The following is a 27,752-nucleotide window of genomic DNA, read 5'->3' as shown; positions in this document are numbered from 1 at the left end:
CCACATCGATAACCTGCTTCTCCCTACCGCTGGAGAAGCAGCGGTTCCCTCCCACCCTCTTCACCCGCCATGGATCGCAGAAAACCTTCATCATGCAGTCGCTTTATCCTCCTTCTCCGGAATCTCTTCATCGCAGCGTTAGCGTACACGTTCGTTGTCGAAGTTCTGCACATTTATCAAACCGGTACTATTTCTCCCTTTTCGAAGGGTTCGCCAAAGAAATCCACGGGCAGGGATAGTAAGGGGGGCTCGTTGTCCGGGGGTGTAAATTGGCGGCTGAGGCCGACGACCTTGGTGGAGGGTACCAACGATGCTTTCATGGGGAGGAGGCCTGATGTGGATACTTATGCGAATTACACAAAATTGATTGAGACGTGTCGGGGGTCCTTAAATGGGTTGGAGAGAATGAGGAATGTTTATGACTGCTTAGACTACCTTACTCGCCGCGAGGACGACTACTTTTTCATGGCCGAGAACCGGCCTTCGGCTGCTGACCCGAACTACAAATCGATTGAGGGCGCCGCCCCCCCATCTACACACTATATCGGGGATTGCCCTGGCCCCGTTCAACTCTATCATACATATTGGACTGGTCCGGCTACGTGGCGGGTGGAACTTTTCGTCAAGGCTTATCTGTATACCCAGAATATTCCCTGCAGCAGACTGTATATTTGGCTCGAGTCGGATGGGTTTCCGGACGCTGTGTCGGACATGATGAAGGATCCTCTATTCGCCAAGTTTCTTCCGCTTGTGGAGCGTGGTGATTTAGTTCTTAAGGCATGGAAATTCCCCCGTAGAATTCCCTTGCCCAAAGGGGCTATCGCTGAGGATCCAGCATATACGAAATCTCTTGCCGGCAAGGGGTCCCTTCGCGGAACCTCCGGTGAGGCTAGGAGTCCTAAAACTGAAGTCTACATTGCCGACGGGGTTGTTCGGATGGAAGATGGTAGCGAGTGGCTTGTGCTTACCGAGCGCCAAATGACCTTTCTTCCCGTTGCTGTCTCGGATGCCGTACGATTCATTGTCTTACATTTACATGGAGGTGTTTATATGGATATGGATGTTATGCTTTTGCGTGACATGCGGCCACTGTTATTGACGCCTGATCATAACTTTGCCGAGCGTTGGGCAGTTCATTCACACCCTGGGGATTACAATACTGCTGTCATGTCTCTCAACGCAAACAGCTCTCTATCGTCGTACCTTGTTAGGGGCGGAATCAGGATGGGTCTGAACTTTCACCCGAGAATTATTGGGAGGATGGCATGGAAGGATGGGAGGAATGAGGAATTTGCCATGTTTGAGACCGGGCTATTTGATCCAATTTGGGGCGAGTTCAATTGGGGCCGAGAGGGGAGGTGCACAGTTCCTTGTTTCAAGGATTATGGCGTTGCTTTCCAAGGGACAAGGGGTGCTATCAAGGATGAATGGGAGAGCTATGATGGGAAGCCGCTTTCAGAAAGGGTGTATCAGAGGGAGCTAGAGCTCAGGTCTCGGGTCTCGGATTCACCACCATCTTCAGCTGACGAGATTGAGCGCGCCTCGGTTGAGGCTCTAGCTATGGAAAAGGGGGATGCGGATGTGACCTATGGGGGAAAGCCATATACATTGAAGGAGGATAAATACCCGCCGAACAATAGAACATTGGAAAACTTTTTTAGAGGAGCTTGGAGTTATCATATTCATAATCAGGTTTGTGCTTCTATTTCCTTCTCACCATTTACCCTGCCGAATCTGACCCGATGCTCCCAGTGGACCAAACACCCACAGCCAAATTCTTGGTTCGACATCGCCCAAAAAGCTCATGACGGCTTCCTCCAAGGAACACGCAAGAACGTCTACGGCGAATCTTGGACAGGGCCCGATATCCCAGCTTACGACCGCTGGCCGGAATTCGATTAATGTACGAGTATTTCTTGAGGGGGGGAATTCTTTCTTTTCTCCTAAAAAAAGGTTCAAGATCAGCCAAAACAAACCTTAATGTGGCGTGGTTCGGCGTTTTGTGAGCGAGTTTCCTTTTCCGTTTTTTCTTCTCTTTATTCTTGTTAATTATTTATCACTCGCTTCGTCAAGGACGGGAGATGTCTGCTTGCTAGCAACGTTTATACCCTGGTGAGACGCTTTTTACCTCTTATATCTGTTTTATTTTATCGGTTTGTTTGCGGGATATGGAAAATAGCGAGATGACAAGTCTTTTTTTTTAGCGATTTTTACCTTTCCCTTTGATCACTTGTGCGGGCAAAGTGTTTTCTTGTATAGACTGGGGGTGGAGTCATTAGTTTGTGCATTTTGCATCGTCATCGTTTTTGGTTCTACGCTCGTTAGACTTTGGAGTGGATGTTGCGTTTAATCAGTTGTAATATGCGGCTAGAGAAAAGGTGTGCGCAGAGAGAGGGTGGCTAATGAGAAGCAGATACAAGAACATGTGACGGATGTATAACTTGGACTGTAAATTTCTTCAAGTGAAAGGGAATCCGGACTGGGTTCTCCAGTGTACTTTTTCGGCGAGTTTCTCGGTGGAAGATAAATAAGTAAGCGTATGATACGCATGCTGTGCAGTATGGAAACTGCTAGGGACACACGTGATACATACCGGTATCATAGTGCACCACTTCTCACTCGGGTATATGCCGGGGTCCTGGTTGGTTGGTGGGAGGGGTGATATGTTGATCGCACTGGGATTATCCCCAAATTCCTGATTTAAAGTCATCTTATATATGTGCGATATCTCGCGACCAGTCTGGGGCATAGTCTGCCGGTTACCAGCTGAGGGTCTTCACCCGTTAGTACAGTTCGACCATCGCTCAAAAAGGCCGTGGTTACCAGCAATTTGCCAAGATAAGAGTCCGAGTAACTCCTCACAACAATATCCCAATCCTCAATGAGTTATGACGATGGGAATGGAGAGGTATAGTGGGACTCTGGAAAACAGTTGGAGTATAATCTTTGTGTGGGTAATATGTGACTATGATAATTCGGGGGGGGGAGGTGTTTTTTTTTTCTTCTATAGTGTTTGCTGGGGGATTCTGAAGGTAATCGTGGTCGGTTTGGAGTGAGACGAGCGTGATACCGTGCATCGTTGGATCCACCAGCAATTTTCCGCAGGAGGTGATTGTGGGGTATTAAAATTGTTACAGGGGGGAAAGCCAAGGCTAGTATGGCTTGACCTTTGTGCCACTGCATAGTCACTGTTTTGGCGCCGTTGGTTACGGTACCCGGACTGCTGTATCGGGTTTTTGCGTGGTTTGCGTGGCGGTACTTGGGCTCTGCGTAGTTCGAGTTGTCTGCCGGAGTTGAAGGTGTTTCTCTTGTTGGAACATAGAATCGGAATTGCCTGAATTACGGGTTCTATTGTGTGTTGCATGATTGGGGTTTTCCGATGCGGGTGTTGCGTATGCCTGTGGTAGGAAATGCGTGCGTTGTGGAGTACGTATGTAGGCATTCCTATAGATGGTTATGGTGTCGTTGCCTATGTGTGTGGATTTTTTAGTTGCTGATTGTGCTCTCCTGAGATTGTGTGGCTATGATGCTTCTTTTCCTCACTTTTTGATCTTCACTGCTTTCCACTTTTTTGTGCTGGTACAACAGGTTGACCTTGGCAACTGGTGCAGCCCTCACGGTAAACAGGTATCATACCGTGCATATCATGGATAGTAACGCTTGAGTACAAGTATCCTATAGGTGAGGTAAGTGATACAATAATAACCCATCTAACTTCAAAAGGGCACGTGCTATTATGTAACTTGGTGAACCAAATCCCTCAGTCCCCTGGATGTCTGCTTTATGCATAAGTTTGTCATCATATATCATTCGCTAGCCCGCACAAGGGCTTACGCGTACCCCTTGTCTGCTCCGAAATGTCGTGTTTGCTTGCCCCATTCTATGTTCTCGGCATAAGCCCACTATGTCCCTCCCTTTCAGCTCTTTGGCGTCACCGAGGCTATTCTTTTTACATTCATCACTGACTTCCCGTCGCCGGGTCCTTTCGGGAGCTGGGGTAGTTTGATAGTCCGTCTGGAAGCCTACCGTAGGAAGGCTACTTCATACTGATGCTGGTGTGAAGAACCCAGGCAACCGGGAAGTAGACCATGGGTTATCGTCTCCGTCTTAGTTTCCGCCTTGTTTGGGCTGTCGGGTTACTATCGGGTTGGTGGGGGCTCCATGTGAATGCTTGTTCTATCTGACAGTGGCAGATGCCAGGAATGTGTTATTCCTGCCGTGGTGATGAATTTGGTTGCATTTGATAGATACTCATTAGTGGTATTAGTATCCAGCTGATACCACAAGGGTTTATCACATTGACTACCGGCAGCCCGGTACGCAATATCGCGGAGCAATAGAACCGCGAAAGGCTTCAAAATAGCCTATCGGAAGCCCCCTATTTCTTTGGTCCACTGGGCTGTCGGTAGTTGGTGTCCTGTCTCTAATGGTCGCCTGTTTATGGGCTCTGGATGGGCTCTGGGGCGAGCCTTAGGTGTCACACAATTGGGAAACTGCCAGACTACTGGTACTCACACTGTTGCGACCACTACGAGGATTGGGTCACCGCTGCCAGTGGCCGTACTAAGTGGTATCTGCTGAGGTGTGGGGAAATTCGGCACGATCACCATACCACCATAGTAGGGGTATAAGATCGGGTTGACCGGAAAAATATGTGGAGGTGAGGGGGGTTCCAGAATTAATGGAATAGCCACTCGGAAAAGGATTATTTCCCTTACAAATTTTTAATTCACTACCTAAAGTCTTAGGTCCGGATGTTGGTATATTTAGGGACTTACTATCTGAATGAGTGTGCGAAATACTCTAGGGGTGAGCCCTTAGTGGAGGGGATATGCCAATGGGACAAGACTTTCTGTGAGAGTTCGATTATTCCCTTGATTGCTAAAAGTACCGCACCCTCCATCTTCCCCATCTCTGTAGATTCGTAGATTCACGACAGTGAAGTCATTCGCTTCAGCTAACTTTAGAGTTAAAAGGTTAAACTCCCCCTTTTCTGACAGGTGCGAAGACAGGTCCCCACGGGCTGAATATAGTATCCGCCCTCTAACAAGTCCCGAGAGTTTCTCCCGGGGGACGCATATCTACAGACTCGTTTGAAAAAAAAACCAAAAAACTCACTAGCCCAAACAAGACTTCTTGCGAGATCCTTGAACGATTGAGCTGCCGCGCTATTTTTTCACGCTACATAGAGGCCCTCAGACTCTAAACATGGAGCGACAATCTTGTGCGATTGATGTAGGGTCGCTATCAGATGTCGGCGGGGTACATTTTCTTTTGATATCTTCCACGACGGCGCCCTGTAGGGTGTACAAGTCAGTCAAAATATTGGAGAGGGTCCTTGCAGCGGTGGGCGGGGGGACATGTGGTGATGGTAATGTCTGCGGCTCTAAGACTTGATGTATAATTTGCTTTCTGGCCTTCGAGGATTTTAAGTCAGATTTCATGTCGTTCTGGTTGTAGTGGGGGAAGATTAACCAGAGATGGAACGTATTGGCAGGAGTGGGGAGGTAGTTTTTGGAATCGCCCTTTTTCACTTCAGAAGGTGCGGGGTGCTAAGACCAAGAGGGCCTTGATACGGCAAAAGCAGGAATGATCGTAGAGGAAGGTCGAAAATACCCCTCTTTTCCCGCTTCACGTGGCCGAGATGGGAGGACCCCTCACGGACTACGTTAATGGCCTTATCTATCCCTATTGGCACCACACTGCAGTTCTTTCACAAAGACCATAAGATTTTAAGCGGCGTGCTGATGAGTGTCTGAGTCACAAGCTCTGTAATTGTTAAAAATCATTTTCCCCACAACGACATTTTTCCTTCCTAAGCCCCTGGGAGCTAAGGTTATGCATAAAATCGGCTGTCTGGGTGTACATTCCTGAAGGAACAACCGGTTGCATGCACTGGCGCCGAGTAAGTACGCCTTCCAGTGAGTCGTGGTGGATTTTAATGACTACTTTGTCGCTGTGGGGCTCTCCTGCTTGCTCATTATCTAAAGGTTTGATTGATATCTAGGACGTGGTGTAGTGATATCACACTGAATTATCGGTTGTGCCAAAAATCTGTGGAAAAGGGCAGGAAGAACATTGTTTGAGACTAACTCGTGAAACAAGCTTTCCAAGAGCTGCGCGTGGGGTGCCACAGGTGCTACGCGACAAGCTTCTGGCCGCAGATTCTCTCATCCGGTGCATTGATGTTTCTCTCGAAGCGCTGAGGGAATACCCGGAAAAACTCTTAGAACCCAGTATCACCGTCATCCCACGATAGGTTTAGTTTAGCGGGTTAGCAGAATTTCGAATACCAGTTAACGCAATCCAACACATCTCATGGGCTGATCCTTTATTATACCGGGAAAACGCTAATCCTTCTCGGAGGGGTTTTCTCTCTCTAAATCTGGGGATTACAGGGTTCTGACAGAGATGCCGGTAGTCGATTCCCAGAGTTTCTACAATGGAACAGGCAACTGGGGGGTTGATCGCGGCTTGAACATCCAATTCCCATGGGTTCCACATCTCAAGTGCCGATCCATTATTGCTAACCCGTGACTTTATCTAACGAGGGTAGTACGAGTACTGTACATACGAGTACTTGTGCGGCACCGCTTACTAGAATCCCACCGGAAGCGGCATCGAGACTGTAGGGCACTGTACGAGTACTGGTACATATCGGTGGTAAAACAAAGCTGCCTGTGTCGTGGCCATTTCTGGCGCTGTTTCCCGTTGCTCGAGACCTGAACCAGAATACCAGAACTGACGGCTCTACCAGCAACCGGTGTCTTGGAGAAATTACGATTAAATTTACGGTTCAATTTCAGAACTGTCAGAGATCCCGGGGCGTGCGCACGCTTACATTCGGGTATCGGTAGGTGGTATTTGCTTTTTTCCGGGAGTTGGACAGACATTTTTTAGTCGTTGGATAGAAAAAGCTTGGTCCAACCTGCTTTGGAGGGCGCATGATGGGTAAAAGAGGATGTGTCTGGTTTTGGATAGATAAGATGACTGTATGAGTACGGTAAGTGTTCGTATGAGTCGGATTGAAGCTGAGGTCGCAGTGACAGAGCTAAACTGGATGGGCTAACTAGACGTCTAGGAGGCCGTTGGTTTTGCCACACTTAGGGTAAAATTTTCACACTCTGAAGAAATGAAGAAAAACGATTTGGTAGAATTATGCCTATTACACTAGCATCAGCACCGGTCCGGCTCGTGCGGGGGACTGAAGGCAGAAGAGGAGGGGTACTGGCGAGAGAAGTTTCAGCTTTCTTGTTTTCGCGATTTGTCTGCGGGGGTCAAAATCAATGGAACCGGCCATCACAATCTGAATACGGTAGCTGGCGTGTATTTCTGGAACCTTGTGATACATTGCAGTTCCTAGAGCACAGCGTTTTGTGGACTTCTTGCGGGTATCGCTCGAGTTGGGTCTGGAAAAAGCTTAGCTGGAGATATTATTTATGATTGATGTATGCGGCCTCTTCTCTTTCTATCTCTTTCTCTCTATGGGTAACCGCGCTTGGAGCCATTCCGGCTCAAAATGCCCTTCCCTTGCCCGAGCATCAATGGCATGTGGAATGCGGGATTTGATACCGGTTGGGCTGAGATACCCTGCTCGGTTTACCTTTTGTCGTCTCCTTCCCCGGATGGGGCAGTGTACTGTACAACGGTAGTGTAAGCCTGGTATCTCGCCCAACGCAATGCATGGGAAAAATAAAAGGGGCCGCATACTCGAGTATGGATACGGTACCCCGAAAGGGCTCACATTGGTGTGCAGTATTCGAGTACTAGTATTTATAGATGGACACAAGAATATCACCGGACATGCGGTATTGCTAAAATCTGGGGCTAACCTCTGTATTGGATGTTCCGAGAGGGGATGGGTAGAGAGATCAGTGTTTCGTGGGGTTCGCCTCGCTAGGGAATTATATTGGAAGATGTTGGGATTTCGCGGAAGAGGCTCGCCGGGGTTGAACAAGGAGCGGGAGCAATAATGGAATGGAGGGCCATAGCGTAATAATGGATGGGTGCGAATTTTGATGCGGCATTATCTCCACAATTGGGGTTGCCAACAAGTACGGTACCGTGGGAGGTTTGGGATGCACTGAACACCAGGCATAAATGTTAAGCCCGGACGAGGAAGAGGAGGCCAGGATTAAAACCATCGTATTCCCCAGGAATCTCTCCCTGCATAGGTGATGGGAGGAAACCTGTCGGCAACCAACCCTACCAGTGCATACGAGTATTAAACAGCTAAATTAACCATCACTCCTCGGATCGAGCAATGTTTGTGATATGTGTGCTGCCGTTTCCTATGCAACGCTATGAGCACGAGTGATTGATCATAAGCTTGTGTGTTGTCTGTCCTTGTCCTTATAGTACCTTTGCAACAAAGGATCGTGCTGTACTTGTAATATACGGTAGTATGGTACTTGTACAGTACTATACAGTATGTTGAGGCATGGACTTTAACGTATTGCGCGGAGGGGATGGGGGAAGACAAGGAATAAGAGAAAGCAAGCTTGGTCTACTCGTATTGGACAAGGGATTGATATGCCGTTTTACCGTGATTACTGTCGAGAGTCCTCACGAGCGCTTTACTGCACTCGAGTGGGGCGGCGGTGTCGGCGGCGGGCTCCGAGAGGATATCATAATTCGAGGTGGGTGAATAGTGAAGGGGCGAGCTTCATGGTTTGACAGGCTGACTTTTTAGACTTCTGTAATGCCGGCACGGTAAGTTATAGCAGTTTGTTTCACGGAGAGGAGTAAGACACTAGTCTAAGTGAAGTTTGGAATGGAATTAATTGTGCTGTACAGTACTCGTACAGTACAGTACAAGTACAAATTCATACAGAAATTAGGCTCACATCCACGAAGAAGACAGCAGCAATGCAGGGCTGCTGCTGCTTCCGAAGCAGAACAAGCGCTGCACGATAGGACTGCATTTTCTACTCTGGGCCCCTCCCTCTGCATTGCGTGCTGTGTGGGTATTGTCAGGTATCGAGAGATCAAGGATGATAAAAGGGACAAATCTCTTTCCCTTCATTTCTCCTTTCCTCTTCCCCATCATACTCTCCTCGCCCCGCTGCTTCGTTTCACTTCGCTTGGGTCCCCTTTAGCTCCCGGAACATTTTTCTCTTTTCTTTCAGCTCATCGAGAGTCAACATATCATATCGGCTCTGATTCTCACTTTCCCCAGAGCCGAAGATAGCGAACGCACGGGTGTTGTGACCCTTGTCAGCATCGTCATCGGAATAATTTAGCGTCTGAAGGCTTTTCTCTATTTCATTTCTATTTCTCCCTCTCTCGATACTCTTGCTATATTTATCATTAAATTTTTACCCTCCTCTTTGAGTTCTCCCGGGAGCAAAATTTCTTTCTTTCGAGGGAGTTCTTGGCCAGCTCGGCGGGGGAAAGTAGCGTTAACCTTGAAGTCGGGGGGAGACTGAGAAGAAAATAATAATTCCGGGTCACAGGACGTAAATACAATTTTTACAAAGTACAGTACAGTACCGGTACTGTACGAGCACCCTTCCCCCCCTCCTTTACAGACAGAACTCGCCGGTACGGTAGCGAAGTGCGGTGGCAACCGTTTGTGAAGTTACAGCGGAGAATATCCCCGTCCGTTTACCCTAATAAATAGCGAAGAGCCTCTTCTCACAGAAGCTTCAGTTGTCCCGATTGCTACTTTTCTTGTCTTTTCTTTTTCAGCCTTGCTTGTCTCTTCTTTCGGTTTGGTGTAGGCTGCGTCTGTTCTCAAATTCTTCCTTCTTTCTTTCCTTCCATCCTACCCGTTACGCTGCTTACAACACCACACCTCCCCTCACCACACACTCGCACCAGGGATATCGTATCCGTCACAATCGCTGTGGAATCTAGAAACCTGGGTAAGTTTTTCTTAATCTCATTACTTTATTGATTGTTGTTGAGTTTTCGACGCGATTCATTGTTAGCATAATTTTGTGGTTGACGAGATGTAACTTGTTTCCTTTTTTTTCTTCTTCTCCTGTCGTCTCGCTTGGCCTACCGGCATGCCGTTACTGGCCTGGGGCGGTTGGCCAAGCGTTATTATTCGTTGGTGTGAATTTGTCCAATTCAAAGCGCGGCTCCACGAAGGGGGCAAACTGGCTGTTGGCTTCCACAATACCGGTACTCTATTAGTTTTCCGTGCCCCTCGTGTTGTTTTCTCCTTCCTTCTTTTTTCAAACTGCCCCCTTCTGTTCTGCCCGACCCTTTAAAACAAACCGACACCGCTCTTTCTCACCTCCCTCCTCTTATCCATCAATCTTCCTCTTGATCGTGTGCTAAAGGCGGACGATCCGAAAAGAATAGTCACACTCTCCATCTGCAGCTCCGCGAGCAAACCCCTGCATTTACCCCCTCCCCAGCGGAATATTTACCCCTCGTCTCCCCACCACTTCTGGAAAACGTTCATAAAACGCTCACATCTCAAAGAATAAAAAAAAAAAAAGTTGTCATGACGTCCGTTCTACCGGCTACGGCTCCAAGCATGCAGAGTGCTCCTATATCGCAGACGCACCCTTACACCTGTAATGCATGCCAGGTCGCTTTTCGCAATCATGACCAGCAGCGCACTCATTATCACACCGACTGGCAGTATGTATACTCTTTTCGTGGCGAGTTTCATGTGGGAGAGTATTGATCAGCTAAACCGTGGCATAGCCAGTACAATTTGAAGCGGAAGGTTGCTTCTCTTCCCCCGCTCTCCTCCGAAACGTTCGCCGAAAAGGTCCTCACAGCTCAGGCTTCCACAAGACTGGAACGGGAGCGTGCTTCTTTCGAGAGAACCTGTAAGGCATGTAATAGGACGTACTATTCTGAAAACGCTTACGTGAACCACGTGGGATCCCAGCGGCATCGGCAGAACGTCACAAACTTGGACTTGAGCGCTCTCCGCGCAGGTGGGGGCAACGGGGGGTCCCGAGTCAGCGAGAAGGACGAAACCGGTAGTGTTATTAGTAGCACATTTTCGCTTGGGGAGCCAGTTGAGATGTCGCAGAATAAGGAGCAGGAAAAGGTGGTTTCTGACACAGAGTTCGCGGGTATGGTGCAGGCCTTGAAGGTTGCCGAGGCGGTTGGAAATGAGTCCTCTGGATCTTGGACTAATACCGTCACCTCGCTCTCAAGTGGCGATGTGCCTAAGGCTGCTACTGCAGAAAAATTAGAGGATTTACCACAGTTGCCGATTGAGGCGTGCTTATTTTGCACATACGTGTCTCCATCACTACTGCTTAATGTATCGCACATGACTAAGGCGCATGGCCTATTTATTCCTGAGCGAAATTTCCTTGCTGACCTGGAAGGTTTGATCCGGTATCTTGGTCAAAAACTCGTCCTCGGGAATCAGTGCCTATACTGTAATAAGAGCAAGGGAGGTCTCGAAGGAATTAGAACGCATATGAAGGATAAGGGCCACACCATGCTCGGCTTCGAAACAGAATCACAGCAAATCGAATTGGGTCAGTTCTATGACTTCACCTCCACATATAGTGATGTCTCAGGCGACGAGGCCACCGAAGAGCCCTGTAAGCGCGGGCTGAAGGCTCCTGTTCTCATCCGGAAGGAAGGTGAGCCAGAGGGTGAAGGCTGGGAAGGAGCGGATGATGGTGAAGGATGGGAAACCGATTCCAGTGCTAGTTCACTTGATTCCCAGGACCTTTGTGCTGTCCCTCTCGACCACAAGGGCCACCACCACAAGAAACCCTCAGAAACTAGACACCACATGACCGATGGCTGGCATTCTCATGCTCACTCCCATGCTCATTCCCATGCAGTCTACCATGATGACTACGAGTTGCATCTTCCCTCTGGACGCTCCGTCGGTCATCGTTCTCTAGCCCGCTACTACAGGCAAAATCTCCGTGATCATCCTCTTCAAACTCGCGAAGTCCGTCGCATTGCCGACACACAATACCCTCACTCTGATGACGGTACTGAAGTAGTCTCCGGTGATGATGATGATGATGATGATGATGATGATGATGAGGGTGGCGTTATTGTTGATACTCGAGAAGAGCGCCGCAGAAACGCTATTACCCGTGCGAACGGTGGCCAGGGAATGCTCGGTGTTTCCTTATCTAAGAAGCGCGAAGTGCGGGAGCAGGAAAAGCGCTCTAGAGATCTTGAGAATCGTGGGCGTAGAAGGCAGGAGTGGGGTGTCAATCGCAAGGCGAATATGCAAAAGCACTATAGAGATCCACTGTTACAGTAGTTTTTCTCTTTTGTCTGGTCCGTGGCTAAGGTTTCTATTCTGATACATATTATCATTGCTATATTTTTTTGCTGTTTTCTTTCTTTTTTCCTTCCCTTTTTCTGGTTTCTGTCGGGGGTGGGCTGTTGCGTGTGTTTAGTTTCTTTGGTCCTTGTATAACTGCCTTATGGTTACTTTTACTGTGGAAAAGTTTCATTTGTTGATTTCTATTGCTTTTCTGCCATTCGGGGCGGCTTGGCTGGGTTGGGTTGGGGAGTGACTGAATAGTTTACGAAGCAAGGTTCGGCAACTGGATGGAAAATGGAGTGGTAAATTTATTGATGCAATGATTTTTTTCTGTTTCTTGTTGACATTGGTTTGGTATCTTTGGGCATTTCGAAAGCTAATGTAGCGATTGTAGTTACGAAAATGGGAGGCGAGGTTTCATGAGGCGTCACTCGGTGGGTGATTTACCTCATGTGTTGGGGTGTGTTGCTAGGGGTGGTACGATAGTGGTAGTGTCTGATGAAGATGTAGTTGGTAGTTTAGTTCTGCCACCTCTCAGTGTATTGATTTCTATCCTCCTGGCGGTAGATGGTAGTTGGATAGGGTGCTGGATGGACCAGAGTGATTTTTCCAACTTTATTTCTTATGAACTCTATTCACTTAGACAACCTAGTTAAGCCTGGCACCTCAGCACGAAATACGGATCCCCTCCCCAGTACTACTACTGTCCAAGGGCACTCTGGGAGAATCAAGCGCAGAGGCAAGAAAAATAGAGTATAACCCCCCCGGAGGGTATAGTATAGGCACTGCATTTGGACCCAGGGAGAGGGGGTAATTTTGGAGTGTTTTTTTTGTCCAAGACTTGGTTAGGAAGTCCTGCGTATCGGAAGTATGATGGGGGTGGTTAGTTGTGGGATCTGTAGGAGGAAGGAAGGAAGGAAGGAAGGAAGGAAGGAAGGAAGGCGGGGATGTTTGTAAAATAATGATGTTCAATTTTCGACTGGGTGTTTTGGTTTTGATGGTGGGAGTGTTTTAGCATAAGCTCAAGTGCTTTTGTGAAGACTTTTTTTTTGGGGGGGGGATGTTGGTGCGTTGTGCGTGTATATTTGGCAGGGTGTCCCCTAGGGTTGTGTGGGAGCGGAAGTGTATGTAAGATATTATGATACGATATATCGCCTCCGCGGTTCTGGTTCTGTGGGGTGGGTGGTAGACGGATGGATGGGCTACCGGGTGGCTGGCGGTGTGTGGCATATCATACGAGAGTTACTGCTGATTGATGTTTCGATTATCTTGGAATGATATTAATTATGCAAGAGTGGTTCAAGCTATCTATTCATCTATCCATCCATCCATATTTTTGCAGTGACGACGTTGGGGACGAGAACATTTTAGGATTCCTCACCCTCCATTCCCCTCGTATTTAGCACTTTCTTCCCGCCCGCCTAGTAACTAAGTTACCGGGCTGCTCCGGGCATCACTGCATAATAGGAGGAAGAAAGAAGGGAACCAAAAAAACTACGAAGAGTTACCGGACAAACCCGTCCCGATAGTGAATACACCTTTGGCAACTGCCCGGCTGGTGTATGGCCTACCACGGATGGGGAAAGGGGAAAAGTAGTGTTTTCCCATATCGATTCCATTCCCACTCAGTGTCCGCCCCCCTTCCCTGGGAGGAGGGGGGGAGGGGGAGTTGTCTGATTTAGGATTTTCTTCTGTCTTGAATATGGTATTCCCGCTTGGCTGCGGGCCGGTTTGTGGAGAGGGTTTGTATGATATGGTTCTGCTCATCTTTAGAAGTACCGTAGCTCGAGCTCTTGGGGAGGGGAAGTCACTCCCTGACGAGATAGGTTTACATCTCTATTTTAACAGGCCTTGTAAATGTCGCTGTTTTTTGGTTCTGTTTTTTTTTTTTTTTTTTGGGTTGCATGTTGATGTTACGGTATTGAGGCCTGGACATGGGGGATCACTCGAGAGGTCGTGATGCGCAGTGTACTTCTTGCTTAATTGAAGAGAGAAAGGAAATCAACGACAACGATACTACATAATGTAGTAGTAGTAAAATAGAAAGGAAACGCGAGTGAGGAAACTCTGCCGTAGTCAACCGCGTAATGAGCTCAACTAGTGATGAGCTCATATCGAAAACATCCTGTCGTAGTCGATAACGAAACCGATGCGTATTTGGAAGTCATATTACAACACAGAGCGCTTGTTGGTGTCGCTTTGGTTGTCATAGGAGGCGCGAGGGAGGAATGTGCGGGTGGGGAAGAGTGGTGAGTCCTTCCTGGATTCCCATCACACAGGGATAAGCGGAGACCCTCCGGGTCTTGAGGGAGGTTTTGCTTTCGGATCGTGCTGTGTTGTGCTTTTGTGTGTTGACGTTGAACCCGCTTGTCATATTCACTCAGAATGTCCCAGGGAGCTTAAAAAAAAAAAAAAGGGGGGGGATAAAATCGTACAAAGGGATGAAAAATTCAACCAAAGCGAAAGTGGGGAAAAAAAAAAACTCTAGGTTTAATGTTTTTATTTAGCATCAGGTATCGATATTTTAAATAATTAGGGCTAACGTATAGCAGGAATGACCCTCGTCTGTGATACCCATGTCGCGCATATCCAGCAAAGACCCCACGGCGGAATTAGGTCGCTTCCTGCTCTAGGAAGCCTCCGCCGAGTATCCCCAAGGCCTCCAAGGGCCTTTTGCGGGAAACCTTGCGAGCTCTCCATGCTGTTCAAAGGATCACATTCGAAAGCGGTGGTTGATGGAAAATGGTGGACTTGATGTATGATAGAGTTTAGGCTCATAGCACTTCTCGGGTTTTAGGTTGATCTCGGTGGGGTGCTTTGGGGTTTTTGAGAGTTGTGAGGGGTTCTCGGGAATTTTTCTTTTCCAAATATGATATTTTGGCTGTTGCCATTCTATACCGGTATTTGAATTTTTGATGGCGGTAACTAGGGGTTGAGGTCGTAGCTGGGTAGTGTTTAAGGAATGGCATCTTTGAACACCGGTACGGGGAATTGGCGTTTGGGGTTCACTATTAGTCATTGATATGATATCATATTTTTTTCTAAAATATAATTCTGTTAGAAAGTGAAGAAATATCGCAATATTTTTGTATGCACTTGAGACACCCCCCCCAAAATCTATGCCATAAAAAATGGTGTGCTGGGCAGCGCTTTAGCCAGTTTTAATGGATATGTGTGTGGACAAAGCATTTAGTAGCAATTGTTTAATCCCATACCTTTCCATTCACTTGTAAGGGGGGTTGTCTTTTTACCCTGGTAGAGTGGGTGACGGAAACTAACTGGGGGCTTGCAACACAGAAAGAACTTTGTGATAACATAACGAGGTTGTACGTGCTGTTTTCTTCTTCTTTTTCCCTTCGTGCACAGCGTCGACGCGATGGGGTACGAATACTCAAATTGGTGAGTGATCCATTCATATGATAGAAGCACCGAAACCGCCACAAGAACTCCCGTAGGACCGGAATAATGTTGGGTCTCAATATAACACTACCATCTTACATCTCGTGCGATAGGTCAACTGTTCATACTTTTCTCTTTTCTCGACCCTCATATTGTCCACTCCAACGCTTTTGGACGCAGAACTAGTCGAGCGTGGTATCAACTGATCCGGAGTTTTCGAGCAACAAAACTCCCAAAAGCCTCAACTGAGCCACGAGACAAGCATTTTTTAATTGTCCCTCCGGTATTAAGTCAGGTTTGAGTGGTTTTGCAGTGCTGGTTCAAGTGCCATTGGGCAACTTGAAGACCGGAAGCGGAAATGAGACAAGGGTTTTAGTGAGTTCTGTGGAGAGGGAATAAGAATCTGGGCGATGGTTGATGATTGAGGGTTAATAAAAAGCTATCATAAGTAGGTTGGTTTCTAGAGGGCGTTGGGTCTGAGGAAGAGACATGTGTTATCACTCGTACTTGAATATGGTAAAACTGTTGGAAATTGAGGAAGACAGACAGGATAAAACCGGTTGTAGTTGCAACAGTAATGACTGAAAGGTGGGTTTTACCCAGTGGATAGAGTTGGCTCTGATGGTAATGAGGGAACCTTGTATTGTATGTGTGTGAACAATAGAGAAAGAGGAGTGAGGAGAGTTTCATTCAAGAGGTGTGGAGTGGAGTTGGATGACTTCTTAAGAGGGAAAGAAAGGAAAGAAAAGAAATGAAATAGGGAGGTGAAAACTTTTCACTTCCTACGCGTCCTCATATGAGAGGTACGCACACCACCGTAGTTTCTAGCTACTGGTACTTAACTGCCAGTTTCAACAAAAACAGTTCTGCTGCAGAGAATACCATACGAGAGGATACTGCAACTTACTGAAAACCCACTATGTTGTAATATGACTTCCAAATATGCATCGGTTTTGTCATTGACTACGACAGAAAGTTTTTGATACGAGTTCATCACTAGTTGAGCTCATTACATGGTTGACTGCAGTAGAGTTCCGTCGGGAACTCTATCTTAGTACTTGTTTTTTTTCGTCGCTCGCGTTTCCTTTCTCTTTACTACTACGCTGTGTAGTATCGTTGTCGTTGATTTTTCTCTTTCTCTTGCGCGAAGCGCATGTCATGGGTGATTGTAACGCGCTCTCATGTAGGATGAATAGGACCCGATAGCCCCCCGGTAGAGCTTCAATTAAGCGAGAAGTACAACTTCAAGTAAGAATAACAACACACTAGACGCCTATAGCGGGGCCAGTATAAAAAACGGATAATTTCTGAGAGAGGATGTAAGAAGGGGGGGGGGCTTATGGTACACAATTGAGGTTTCTAAATGCGGGGTGAACCCCGGAATTGTTGATACGGATAACATGAATTCGGCTCGGGTTCTCCCTAACAGGACCCTCCTATACCCAATCCTCCCCATATACTACCAGATCCTCATCGCAAACTCTTTTACCTAACAATTCTCTATGCCCTGTAGGTTGGCTATCTGAAACCCTGCCGTAAAAAACTCAATCTGTGAGGAATTTCTGGAAGACGAACTCTTATGGCAAAACAATGACACCAATACCAGGGATTAAAATTTAAAGCGCCAGAAACTGTTTCCCGGTATTGCGCGCTAAAGCTGTAATTTACGCATGGGAAGGGTTTTTATTACAATATTGAAGGGAAGGGTAGTATCCAACACTAATGTCCGAGGATATGGCAGGGCTCTTCCCTCCTTGCTGAGGACATTATATCTGTTCGCGATGACAGTATGGGAATTGGACGGGGTGCCTTGGGATGGAATAGGGGAATTGCGGTGGGTAGAGATGTACCGGGGATTGAAGTATCCCTCCCACATCGCGGGGGAGTGGATCTTGTGGAATGCTATGAGCCACTCTATCACTCTTCACAGATTGGAGTGGGTTACCTCGGATACAGCGGAAAGATCCCTTATGCGTCTACGGATGTGGAAAGGAATATCGGAGTGGTTTTGATCGGAGCTCTTGCTAACAAAAGAAGCAGGGAGCGCAGTACAGTGCACAAGGGTTGGGCCAGTTCGGAGAAGCAAGCTTGGAAGCATATTTATTTATGAGACCAAGGTTGCTATGGAAGGGCTGGAGAAATATACTAGAATAGGCTGAGTACTGCTCTGTAAAACCATACGCTATGCAGGCAATTTGCATGCAAGATCGTGCGGGAAGGGGTTAGCAGCATGGGGCATTTTTCGGTGAATACTGGGAGTGCCAGTGGAATGGGAATTAGTATCGCAGTTGAATGTCTCCTTAATTGCCCAAATTCGCTCTGCCAGTAAGACTAGCAGGAATCTAGATATGTATCCGTTAGTGGATAACTTGAGGTAGCTTCCCGGCGCTTGTCGCTTCTACCTAGATTTTTGAAACATCTTCAGGAATTTTCTTCAAAATGTCTGCCCCTAGACTACTGTCCATCGCATCAGGGGTTATATCCTCATGTAGCATGGTGTGAAGAAATCTAATGATATCATCTCTCTTCGGACTTATGCATACACTCGTTACCCTCCTATCAAGACACCTCCCGATCTCCGGTCGGATGTGCGTCCTTCCTGTCATAAATACTCGGGCGCCCGGAGACCTTTCCAGAATTTTGTTTAGCGAGCCAAGAAGCTTGATCCGATAGACTGCCGCGCATTCATCCAGAGCGTCATTGCATATGAATGTGCGTTTTTTAGAAGCGGTAGTCTGCACCATCCTCACAATTTCGGAAAACTGTGGTCCCCGTCCACCAATGGAATTCCTTTGGTCTTGGTATGCTCGTGATATCTCCTTCGGAATCTCATCTAGCCCACAAATCAGCTGTTTCAGCACAGCTCCGAGCATAGCAGTGAGGGTCTGCTCCTTCTGGGTTGCAAAGTCGAAGTGAAGACATCCAACAGTGGCATTTTGTGTTCCGGTCTGATCACAAAGGCTATCTATCACCAATGAACTAACATCGCGGCTTGTCAGCTCTTGTCCTTTTTCTTTCACCTCGCAATTAGTCCTTACCTTATGAAAGTCTTGCCCATTCCCGGGTCCCCGTAGCAAAAAAAACGGGCTATCGGATTTATCTCCACCACTATCGTCATGCCAGTTTCTGAATTCATCTGTTTTTAGGAGCCATTCCCCTACATTTCGACTCGGGGGTCTCGAATATCCTGATGCCGCAACCTGGGATCTAGTGGGGATAGCCAGGCTAGGATATTTGATCGGTCATCGGCAGCAGTAAAGTGGATATTAGCCGTTGTGTTAAAACGCCCGAGGTTATGGCTGAATAATTGGGACATCTTCTGATCTTTGCTCCTCAGGATGGCTGTGTCGTAGATGATGGGGCTAGTCGAATACCGGTAAAGGAATTCCTAGGAGTTGGAGAAAAGCGGTGTTTATTGTATAGTAGGACCTCTTGGGTCCCGCTTGGCCGCCCGATCAATACCCCGAGTGTTGCAATAGCACCCCGCTTGTCCCTACCTTGTCGGTAGGTGGGGATAAAAAAAATTTCACCCGCAATTGCTGTCCTGTGGTTCACGAAAAATGCCGCACTGCGTCGTGATTTTGTTTCCCGTCTTCGCTGGTTTATACCTAGACTGGTTTAGCTCTTCCATGAATCTGCGCCCTTGTACTGTACTGTACTTGTACTCGAGTACGCTTGCAGTGGAATCCGCCAATTTTGCATATAAATCAAAATGCAAGCGCTGTACCGGTACATTGAACCTTATCAATAAATCAACTTGAAAACACATATAACCTAACTTAAAGCATTATATAATAGTTCTTGGTCATGTGGATTTAGGCCGGAAAACGCTTCCAGTAACCCCGCGCCAGGTTTGCGAAAGCTATGCGCCGTGCTTTTCATACTCAACGGGATCGCCCAGTGCAGTACTCATCCCTTCGTTCATCCCGGTTTTCACACACTTTTAGTGATTTTAGTAAGGGCGCTAAGGGGAGTCCTATGCCATCGAGGAAGAATGGTTGCAACCATTGTGAGGATTTGAAGGCTAATGGAGGGGAACCTGAACGTACCTAAAATACAAGGTTTGACCATACAGATAGATTTTATTCTTTGTATTGGTGATAGAGATCAAAGCAAAACCCATGGCAAAGAGGAACTTTACAGTAACTACATTCAAAAGATGTCTGTCACACCTTTCCCTCAGGTCCTTTGAACTGATTATTGAAAATAGATGCACGTGTAGGAGACTTCGACAAATAGCAACAGAAGAGACAAAAGGGAGAGGAGTGCTTGGGAGAGGAATACTGGGTTGATTGCTGAAGGGAATGGGTAGTAGGAGCAAAGCAAGCAGGAGAGAGGAGATAACTTTTACCTACATAACCAGCTTGCTGAGCCTGCACTGTGTTTCCTTGTGGAATACTACTGGGACAATTTTGACCAGAAGCGGGAGGATTGGTTTGGGTGTGTAGATTTTGTGCAAAGGTAGGATAGATGGATTGAAAGCCAGATAAGACTAAGTTCCAGGCTAGGCAGGTATGGTAATGACCATGATGTTGTAAGAATGTTGCATTTTATGGAGAATTAGGTATAGATTCCTGGGCAATTAAATAGGAGTTAATGTTAGCAGTATCCAGCAGGTAAAAGAAAATTAGAAACCAATTTCTGCATACCCGAAGTTGAGTACTGTAATAACTCCTCCGCTGATGGGCAATATTGACTCCACCCATAAAGTAATTGTAGTCTACTAAAAACCGAGGAAGAAGTAAGCATCGTAGTAGATTGGCTCCCCAAACTTGCTTAATCAGTTTCGGATTAGTATCAGTAATGTGAGGTTATAACAATCCCCCTTCAGATGTTTTAGTTCTTGGCGATGGGAAATGATACTTCTCTTCTTCTACTTCTTAATCTTACGATAGCTCTAGGCCTATGCCTATGTTACTGATAGTATAAGACCTCTATCTTCTATCGGCAACACCTATCATAAGCTTTCTCTAACTCTCCTTCGTGAAGAGTTCTCTTTGGCATAATAATAATAAAAATGGTGATAATGATAAAGAATGTAAAGGTATTTTATATTTGTTATAGTAATAAGTAGGAAAAGTAGTTAGAACAAAGTGTGAAGAACCTATCCTCCTTGGCCGTACCGGCCTCCTTATATAGTGTTCTTCCCACCTGTAGTTATGTGATCCAAAGTGGTCACATGTACGAAAACAAATCATAACAAACTAGTCATATGACCAAAGTAGTCACATGTTCAAAACCCATGACCTCGTAGCGAAGTTATGTGTGAAAACTCATACACTAATCATAATGCAATAAACAAGTCATATGACTCAAATGAGTCACATGTGCAAAACCCATGACATCATAACTAGGTCACGTGCTAAACATAAATCACATGTACAAGGCATAACTGCAAGGCATAACTGCAAGGCATAACTGCAAGGCATAACTGCAAGGCATAACTGCAAGGCACACTTGCAAGGCATACTTGTCAGGCGTATGTCTCATGACTCATTCTCGAGTTATGTGCGAAACCTACCAAACTATAACAGAACAAATCATATGACCTGAATTAGTCATATACGTAAAACAATAACATATGTATGACTCATAATTATACGTCATGTGAAAACCTTTTTCATGCCAAGCCACATTCGTGACAGAGGTCTTCGCCTATTTCGATAGGTATAGTTTTCTGGCCCTGGAGTAGCTTCATGGGTAATACTTAAAAAGTGAACTAATGTCTTATCCTGTCATACTAAAGCTAGATCATCTCCACAGACAATACCAGATACAGTATTCCATGGTAAACTAGTATCCTGTTTATCAAGTTTAAACAATTTAGAATAATGAGCAGAATTGGTTCAGACTGTACTATAAGCACTAATTTGATATTCCCTAAGTACCGTGAAGAGGAGGATGTTGCTAAAATAGTTATCACAATTAAGCATAAAATAGAACTGTTGTGTGGGGAGAGTTGTAGCAAGTTGAAAAACAGCCTGAGACATTGGTAATAACTGCTCTCTTCTATGGTAAAGAGATAGCACATCGGAAAAGAATTTGGAGTTTGAAGTAAACATGAAACTAAATGTATAGCCACATTCACATAATGCTAAAATTATATATCTCAGAGGGATTGGCTTACCCTTTATCATAGTTGTATGATTTGATTTTCCGGTAAAGTAAACCATCATTTTGTTGATTGATACCTCAGTAGTAGGTAGACTGTGATGCTAAAACTGGCACTGAAGGTTATATACCAGAGGTTGAAGTTTATACCACCACTTAGAAGAGGGGAGAGGAGATGCTTGTGGAGGAGAAACATGAAAGATTCCTTTTAATTGTTCAAAGTGAACGAGAGTCATATGGTGAACAATTTCATGAAGTGGAAACTCGTGATTTTTTGTCCAATAGAAATGAATACTGGTTCCTCGGTGAATACTCATATTATTAGGAATACCGAGATCCGATACCTAGGAACCACCCTAGGTAGGGTAACCTCTCCCGAAATCGAAATCTCAGGTCTCCAACACCCCGCTCCGGCCCCCTTACGGGGCCCGCGCATCATCATACATATCAATCTAAGTTGCGTCCTGTGAGTATTATACCACAGAATCGAAGGTGTTAAAATAACACCGTATACGTCACCGCTGTCCGTCTGACCGGATTCTGTTCGCAGGACATATAAGAGGGGACCTTCGGCTAGGTCTGGGAAGTATAACGGAGTGAATCTGTCAACTACCCAGAAAGTTACTAGGCTTCAAGAACGAAATATCTTTGGCATAGGCTGCAAGTAACGGGACGTTTTCGCGCAAAGAGATGATAATGAATAGTAAAGGATCTTAATGAAAGACCAATACATTCACATCCACCCTACGATAACCAGAAGAGTCTGGAACTCCTGAGAATACTACCATCGAACCCAATGGAGTTCGAGGAGTGTTACAACTAGGTTCAGGTACATACTGCAACCGAGGGGGTGACTCACAAACCGGTGACAGTAACCAGAATCCTATTACCCACGGTAACCAAGGGTTACCGACCGAGGGATTATCTACCAACCCTATGGAAAGGCTTCCTGCAGGGAGACGATTGGAGCCAACACAGTTCGACTTGAGAATTAGGCCAATTGTCTAAAAAGACTCTCACCATTGGATAATTACTATTGGAAACAGCATGATTTCCAAATAGTCATATTATAATTATCAAAGAGGGTGTGATGATTTTCAGGGTCTCCAGGTGTTCACACCTTGGAAGAAAACCCGACGTTGCGAGTTATATTGGAAAAAGGTACATGGTTGTATGTTAGTTAGATGTAGCCCGTGAACACTCAGACACGGAATATAAATATTGAAGTGCCTCCCAAGCTTTAGACATCATCAAGCAATGGAGAAGAGACCTTAACAATATAATATTGTTCTTACGATTTTACTTTACTTTACCTTACTTTACTTCGCTCTTAGTAGTCATAAACGAAACGAGTGAAGTCCGAGCCTTCCTAGACAATCTCCGTCTATAAAAATGAATCTCGATTGGCCTAGACAACTCTGAAGTCTATCGGGTTGTCTCCGCCTAACACATATAGATTAATATACCACAAAATATCTTCGGCTCTGCAGCACAAGTTGGCCTCTATAACCTACCATGTCTTCTAGTACCCTTCTGTTCAGCATATAAATTTGTATTTTGAGCTAAGACTTCAAACTCAGTATCAGTAAAAAATAGCTAAAAAAACTGGAGTGGAGATGGTTGAGCAGTATTTTTATTTTCAGTTGAAGTATGATAAAGATTATCAGGGAGGTAGACAATTCGATCATGGCGGGGAGTGAGGTGCTGGAATGACTGAAACTGTGGTACTTCTGGAAGTAAAATATTTCCATATTGAATCATCTGTGGAAGATCTATTAGAATAGCTTTTATCAGTATAAAGAACACTATAAACTAGAATAGTATAAAGTATTTTCAATCTGCTCATCTGCCGGTATGTCATCTAGCTCCTCACCCTCCTCAGATTCAGTACCTGAATCATATTTTTCAACCTCTATCTTCTCCTCTGAATTATCAAGATTTAATGGTAGTGCATGTTTGCCTGAAGGATTCCATGCATTCAATACATTCTCCTTCTCATCCATAGAGACTGCGGGAGCTTTTTAAATGAAACTTCAGCTAGCTTATGAAGAGAGCTTCCCAAATGTCCCCCTCTCCTCTGTGAGGTACTTGATGTGTAGGAGAGTGAGATTGAAATGTAGGCCTCAAACTGGATTGGGAAACCAGGTTGGAGGGTGAATAGGCAGGTGAATTGGAAGGGTGAGTTGGGAAATCGGGTTTCGGGTTTGATGCTCGTGGTGGTAGGGATTCAACTCAGCGTACGGGATCTGACCTGTGGCATACTTCCTATTATTTCTCTTGTTAGTATCAACATATATTTTAATTTGAACAGAAACATATGTGAAGTGCTTGATGTTTACATAGTAAATAATCCACCCATCTCTCAGTCAACCTGATGGTGGTTGCAAGTCTCTGCCTAATTCCCGGAATTTCCTGGGAGGAGCTGATGGTGTGTGCTAGCTCCAATATAGCTAAAGGCTTTGCCTAGCGTGGTGCTTGAAAACGCACGAAGGGATACAACTTAGCGAAGTGTGGTGCCATGACGGGCTACTTAATTTTTCATAGTACCTTGGGCCCCATACAGTATTTCTAATCATCGAGGAGTGATTTTGGCAAAACCAAATAGTCTACCGTTCGCACCGTTTACCGTAAGCAGCAATTCGGGATCCAAGATTTTACCAAATGGAGTAAGTAAATCTCCGACGAGCCACTGAGAAAGAAGTTGCGGTATGGCTGACTCTCTTGGTATTGTACTGTACGTAATTTATACTGGACACTGGATTCCAAACATAGATTGAATACTGCGATAAGTATCATACGGTACCTACGAAAAAATAGAAAACCACTCTTTCCTCGGTTGGTTTATAAGGCCGTCATGCACGGTCGCTCCTCTGCGTTTAGGACTCGAACAGCGAGTCTGTGTGAATAACGTGTGCCATACCACATTTCGATACGAGTACAATGCTCAAGGTGCCACAGAGCATCATGAATGGGTGAAAGATAAAATGGGTGTAAAGACAAAATGGGGTACTTGAGGGGCGCTGGCGATCCTGTATTCCGGTAAAATTAAAGTTAAAAAAAAAGCAAAGGCAAACCAAATCTGAGGTTTGCATGATCGATAGTTGATGTTCCCATAGATTTCACTTTTGTTCCCGGCCACCGTCCGCCTTTACGACAAGCCTAACCTAGCATACCCCCCACACCTGATTGGAGTAGCTGACCAAATCCAGAGATAACATGAGTGACAGTTAGTGTCGGTAGATTTCACTATTTCCTTTTTTGTCCACCTTCCACTACGGGTCTTACAGTAATACTAAACCACAAAACCTAACTTACTAAAGCAATGTAGAGTGGGGGGTAAACTATCATACGATATATGCCCAGGACATGGCAAAGATCTGCCTACCCGGCTGAGGATATTACATCTGTTCGCAATGCAGTCCTAGGCACCGGACAGGTACCCAAGGGCGGAAGAAAATTATGGCGGGCAAAGGTCGACCAACGTGGTGGGGTATGGAGTATATCCCTCCCGGCTCGCTGGGGAGTGGATCTTACATGGCGCTTTGAGCCGGCCGCTCTTGACAAGTTGGCGTGGGATACGGCGTAAACTCGTTGATTTACACAATGCGGTGCGCTGCGAGAACTTAGCGTGAGCCTATGATACGTGGCGCCGTCAGCAGGACTAGTGTAGAAGAAAAGACAATCATAGAATTGACGGGGGTGTAGGGGGGGGAGGTTTTGGGCACAGCTATACGAGAGGGAAAGAGATCCTAATTTAGGTTTTCAAATACACAACCAACCCCCGGCACGTCCGATAGGATTACGGATCAAAATTGACCCCCCGGAGTGGAGCCCCTCCTGCGCACAATCCTCCCCGAACGCTACTAAATTCTCACCCAAAATTCTTCTGTCTAGCCACCCTCTAACCCACGCAGACCGGTTGCCCAAAATCATATTGTTATAGAATTCAATCTGTAAGAGCTTTCGACGAACGTGGGCTCTTTTGGAAAAAGGAATGGGGACACCCTGACCCGGCGTCAGGTTTTATAGTGCAGGAAACCGTTTTCCGGCCATGTGCCCTACAGCTGTAATTTCGGCACCGGAAGAGTTATTTGAAATACCGAAGCGTATGGTATTATTTGGGCTCTAATATCGGAGGACATGCCAAATCTCTGCCCAGCGGGCTGAGGATCCTATCTATTCGCAATGCCAGCATAGGTATCCTACAGGGTGTCCTGGGAAGGAAAGGAATTGTGGTGAACAAAGGCACAAAGGGGGGTATGGAGTATCCCTTTCTGCTCGTAGCGGAGTGGATCTTGCAGGGTGGTGTCGGTCGCTCGATCGCTCTTGACGAGTTGGAGCTGGGTATGGCATAAACTCAAAGGAGTGGTTATACACCTATGAATGGGGGTGAGGGGGGTAGGGATATCGAGTATCTTACCTGAGGGCTATCGAGAAAAAGAAGCAGAGAGTACAACAAAGGTTGGGCCCGTTCGGAGAGGGATAAACTTGGCAGCGCACTCTGGAGGCAAAGCTGGGTATGGGAGGACTGAAGAAATAAAATTTAATGGCATTCGCTGGGTACGGCTCTCCGAAATAATATGCTAGTGGTTTGAATATAGCTTAAGCTCACACCTGGAGGGAAGTGGCATATAAGCATGATCGCTAAACCATGTTCAAGGAGGAAACCAATCACAATCGTGCTTTTGCTATCGGCTGGGTTTTAGGTCGCTTTTTTTAATTGTGTCGGAAATGGTTGCACTTTATTTGATTTTCTATATAATATTATAATCAAGGCTTATGTCTACAATTTAGAGAGGAGGGGGGGAATCATGAAAAGAAAACTGAACATCAGGTGTGCAAAGAGGAATTGTAACCAGGGAACATGTGTAGAAGTGGGTATGGTGGAAATTTCAAGCCACACTAGCAGAGCCCGGGGCCGTAGTAGCGCCACCCCAGCATGAGGTGCTGAGAATCCCGCCAGAGTGGTGTGTGGCCGGTGTTATCTAGTTAGTTGGGTGGACTTCGTCCCGTTCGAAGAGCATTTTCGTCACTTCCTCGTGCCCATTCTCAGCAGCGCACCGAAGTGGCGTTCGGCCATAGTTATTGGGTTTGCCGGCGTTGACATCGTCCCTTTCAAGCAGAATTTTAACCGCTCCCTCGTGCCCATTCCAAGCAGCGCTCCAGAACGGTGTTTGGCCATCCTTATCTGGTTTGTCGGGAGTGACATCGTCCCGTTCGAGGAGCATTTTCACCACTCCCTCGTGCCCATTCCGGGCAGCACTCCAGAGCGGTGTTCGGCCATATCTATCGGGTTTGTCGGGGTCGACGCTGTCTTGTCCGAGCAGAATTTTCACCACTCCCTCTTGCTCACTCCGAGCAGCAAAAACGAGCGGTGTTTGGCTGTAGTTATCGTGTTTGTTGGGGTTGACGTCGTCCCGTTTGAGCAGTATTTTCACCACCCCCGCGTGCTCACTCCAAGCAGCACAACAGAGTGGTGTTTGGCAAAACATATCTGGTTCTGCTGGGTTGACGTCATCCCGCTCAAGTACTGCTTTTACCACTGCCTCGTGCCCATTGCGAGCAGCCCACATGAGAGGTGTATTACCCACAGAATCCTTTTGGTTGATATCGCAACCACCCACCTCCATCAAACTAGCTACAAGCTCAACAATCCCGAAGACGGATGCACAGTGCAGACCAGTGAATAGGGAGATTTTATCCAAATGAAGAAAGTGCGAATATGGCTCCTGCGCTTTCAGGAGGATTGTAGTCGATATGTGGTTACCGTAGTCGCCAAATAATTTCAGCGCAAGAAATTTCGCGCAATTCGAAAGCTCTCTTTTTGCGTGCATTCCCTAACCTAAGTAGTCATTCGGGAGTCGTTAGTTTATTACAGATAAATTAAGCAACCGAGACACTAGAGTACATTTCCAGTAAACTACCCTGAATGGGATTGAAATATGGACCACTCTCTTAGTATGTTTTGCCCTAGGAATAAGGGAGACTACTATGAGAAGTATGATACGTTGCGCAAAAGAAGAAC

The 27,752-nt window shown here is 46.3% G+C and overlaps 2 protein-coding genes; both read left to right on the top strand.

Annotated features, from left to right (window-relative positions):
- Window positions 1–69: 69 nt before the first annotated feature.
- Window positions 70–1,902, top strand: GSTUM_00000106001 (uncharacterized protein; the record flags this gene model as incomplete). Its single annotated transcript, XM_002835344.1, has 2 exons — window positions 70–1,692; window positions 1,753–1,902. The coding sequence occupies 2 exons, from the start codon at window positions 70–72 to the stop codon at window positions 1,900–1,902; spliced, it is 1,773 nt and encodes a 590-aa protein (XP_002835390.1).
- A 7,161-nt stretch (window positions 1,903–9,063) lies between these two features.
- Window positions 9,064–13,118, top strand: GSTUM_00000105001 (uncharacterized protein). XM_002835343.2 has 7 exons: window positions 9,064–9,866; window positions 10,435–10,596; window positions 10,663–10,867; window positions 11,000–11,110; window positions 11,192–11,660; window positions 11,775–11,941; window positions 12,017–13,118. The coding sequence occupies exons 2-7, from the start codon at window positions 10,490–10,492 to the stop codon at window positions 12,209–12,211; spliced, it is 1,254 nt and encodes a 417-aa protein (XP_002835389.1). The 5' UTR covers window positions 9,064–9,866; window positions 10,435–10,489; the 3' UTR covers window positions 12,212–13,118.
- The last annotated feature ends 14,634 nt before the right edge of the window (window positions 13,119–27,752 follow it).

The sequence above is a fragment of the Tuber melanosporum genome, assembly GCF_000151645.1.
Source record: "Tuber melanosporum whole genome shotgun sequence assembly, scaffold_104, strain Mel28".
Taxonomy (NCBI): Eukaryota; Fungi; Ascomycota; class Pezizomycetes; order Pezizales; family Tuberaceae; genus Tuber; species Tuber melanosporum.
Note: the sequence above shows the minus strand (reverse complement) of the source record. Positions and strands in the feature narration are given on the sequence as shown.